Source organism: Tupaia chinensis, unplaced genomic scaffold (genome assembly GCF_000334495.1).
Source record: "Tupaia chinensis unplaced genomic scaffold, TupChi_1.0 Scaffold000070_1, whole genome shotgun sequence".
NCBI classification, from domain to species: domain Eukaryota; kingdom Metazoa; phylum Chordata; class Mammalia; order Scandentia; family Tupaiidae; genus Tupaia; species Tupaia belangeri.
This window is the reverse complement of record NW_006159530.1, coordinates 5,227,289-5,230,134: the sequence shown is the minus strand read 5'-3', so window position 1 is coordinate 5,230,134 and position 2,846 is coordinate 5,227,289. Positions and strand designations below refer to the sequence as shown.

Sequence of the window (2,846 nt, the reverse complement as noted above, 5' to 3'; positions counted from 1 at the left end):
GCCGGCGCCGCGCCCCGGAAGCGGAAGTGTGGTCTCCTGGCTGTCAGGGGCCGCGGCCGCGGGATTTGGGAAGTGCGCTGAGCGGCGCTTTCTCTGGTTGTGCAGCGCTCCCCCGGCGGGCGGGGCGCGGGGCCGCGTGCGGGATGAGCACCATGTTCGCGGACACGCTCCTCATCGTCTTCATCTCCGTGTGCACGGCCCTGCTGGCCGAGGGTGAGGCCTTGCGCGGTCCCCGGGATACCCCGCCAGCCCTCCTGCTCGGGGCGCGTCCACCCGCCCCGGCACCTCCGGGCAGCTCGCCAGGCCGAGGCGGGCGCGGTGTGCGATCGACGGCCGAGGTCTCCTGGGTCCGAGTCGATCGCTCTTGCGCCTTTCGCAGCCAGCTTCGCGCCCTGGCCCGCTGGTTCCCGCGTGGAGTCCGTTGTATTGACGTTTGGGAAGTTACCTCGGAGGAGATAATGACGCAGCGTAGCCACTAGTGACGGTTTGTTGTGGTTGATCCAGGCGTTTCTCCATCTGCATGTTGCTTTTAATGTTCTAGGTATAACCTGGGTCCTGGTTTACAGGACAGACAAGTACAAGAGGCTGAAGGCAGAAGTGGAAAAGCAGAGTAAAAAACGTGAGTATGGCAGTCTGTTAGAAACTTCCAGCGCCTCACGCTCAGTGAGCGCAGGTTCGCAGTGAGCACCTGGGGGACCACCGGGGACAAACAACTTTGCAGGAACACGAGGGTGAATCCGACTTGAGTGAAATCTTGTTCACAAATACAAGTTAAAGAGATTTTTGCTGGAAGGCGTGTGCGCTCGCTGGAGAGAGAGAGACAGAAAGGGAGAGATCATGGGGGTCGCTGGGGAGTGGCCATGCTACAATCCATTCTCCATTTTCCTCTGGAATCTTGGGCGGCACAGGTGCCCAGCGTGTTCTAAGCCACCAGGTCTGGGACTCGAACTGTGGTCAACTGTGTGGGAGTCCAGCGGGAACCATTATGCCACCTGCTGGTCCCAGAGATAGATTTTTATGCAGAATGGTAATACAGATGAAAGGAGTAGCAGGATAGAGCAGGTACTCCTGTGTGGTGGCAGTTTCCCTTCCAGTTGTGAGCAGCCCTGGAATCCCTCATGATGCAGATGGCCTTGTGGTTCTTTGGGGGTAGTTAGAATTTGGATCGAGAATGAGGTAGAGGAAGGAAATAACAGGTGAAGAAAATAGCATATGAGCGCAAATATGGAGATTTTTACCTGGGGGGGATATCTGGCCATTATCATTGCAGTCAAAGAAAACGTGTCTTCAGGGTAAGCCAAGTTTCAGTTGGATGACTGAAGAAATGTTTTGAGGAAAAGATTACAAATAAGCAGAGTTTGGGGTTAGCCGTGGCGTGGTGGTTAAGGTAGCTGGATCCCACGTAGCCGACCATGTGGTTCAAGTCCCAGGCTTTATGTGTACACGTGTGCCCAAAATCCCAGGAGAGAGATGAAAGAGAAGGGATAGGGGCTGTTTTCTCACTTAAAAAAAAAAATAAGTAACAAGTAGAGCTTGTTGTCTTCGAAATGAAGTAGGGATTTCTGTAAGACACAGCTGAGGATACAATGTGAATGGCTCTTTGGAGGCCTGATTTGACTTTCAATGTTCTTTTCTTCCTTGTAAGGAGTGAATATAGCTGGCCCCCAACTTACTGTATTCTGATTTTACAGTGGTGCAAAAGTGATCGTCAGAAACCGTACTCTGAGTACCTAACCATCTTGTTTTCCCCTTTTTATACAATATTGATAAATTACATGAGATGACCAACACTTTTAGAAAACAGGCTTTGTCGATTTTGCCCAACCATAGGTTAAGGCAGGTGTTCTGAGCATGTTTGCGGTAGGCTAGTCTAAGCTAGGATGTTAGGTAGGTTAGGTGTATTTAATGTATTTTAAAATGTTTATTATTATTATTTTTTAAAATTTTGCTATAGGGCATGGACACTCACCAGAAAGAGGCAGAGAGAGAGAGAAAGTGAGAAAGCAAGCCATCGGATCTAGGACTCAAACCATGGTTGGCCATGTGGGAGTCCAGCAACCTAGCCATTACGCTAACTGCTGGTTCCCCCCATTGCCTGTATTTTCAACCTTTGATATTTTCAGCTTGCAGTGAGCTTGCGATCATGTGTAACCTGAGCATAAGTGCAGGGACATCTGCAGTCTGTTCTCAGGGTACAGCCAGAATGATCCTCTTAGAAACCTGTCAGAGGCCAGCCAGGTGGTGGTGGTGGTGGTCAAAGCAGCTGGATCCCATGTGGCCAGCTTTGCAGCTTGAGTCCTAGACCTGGTGGCTTGTAAACATGTCAAGTGCATGTGTGTGCATGTCCAAAATCCTGAGAGGAGAGTAGAGGAGAAGGGATTGCAACGTAGCCATCCCCCTTGGGGCTGATTTTTCTCTTTCCTTCTCTCTGTGTCTCTCTGTTTTTGTCTAGTGAGTTCTCACACCTTATAACAAAACAAACAAAAAGACCTGTCAGGAGCTGAATGGCCCAGTGGTAACACAGCTGGACCTGCTTGGGAAGGCCCTTAGTTCATGTCCTGAAACTTCCTTGTGCACTCCAGGTGTGTGTGCAGTGCTTGTGATCTGGCCTGGAGTGTGACATGGAAACCCTGTTGGGGATACCCACCCCCCAACTTTCTCTTTCTCTCTGAAGAGATAGGTAAATTTTTTTAAAAAAAGAATTCATTTAAAAAAGAAAGCCTAGCGGGACCAGCAGTTAGCATAATGGCTATGTTGCTGAACTCCCATGTAGCTGACCGCGGCTCGTGTCCCGGACCTGGTGACTTAAAACTCACACCGGGCACATGGGCGGGCGTGCCCCAGAT

The 2,846-nt window shown here is 50.7% G+C and overlaps 1 protein-coding gene across 1 annotated transcript in view; it reads left to right on the top strand.

Annotated features, from left to right (window-relative positions):
• The window catches only part of TMCO1 (transmembrane and coiled-coil domains 1), a gene marked incomplete at its 5' end in the record, with an annotated part of 55,288 nt that continues 52,442 nt past the window's right edge, over nucleotides 1-2,846 (top strand). The window contains 2 exon segments of the mRNA XM_006142258.2: nucleotides 1-213; nucleotides 542-619. Of these exon segments, the coding sequence (XP_006142320.2) occupies nucleotides 1-213; nucleotides 542-619 (291 nt within the window).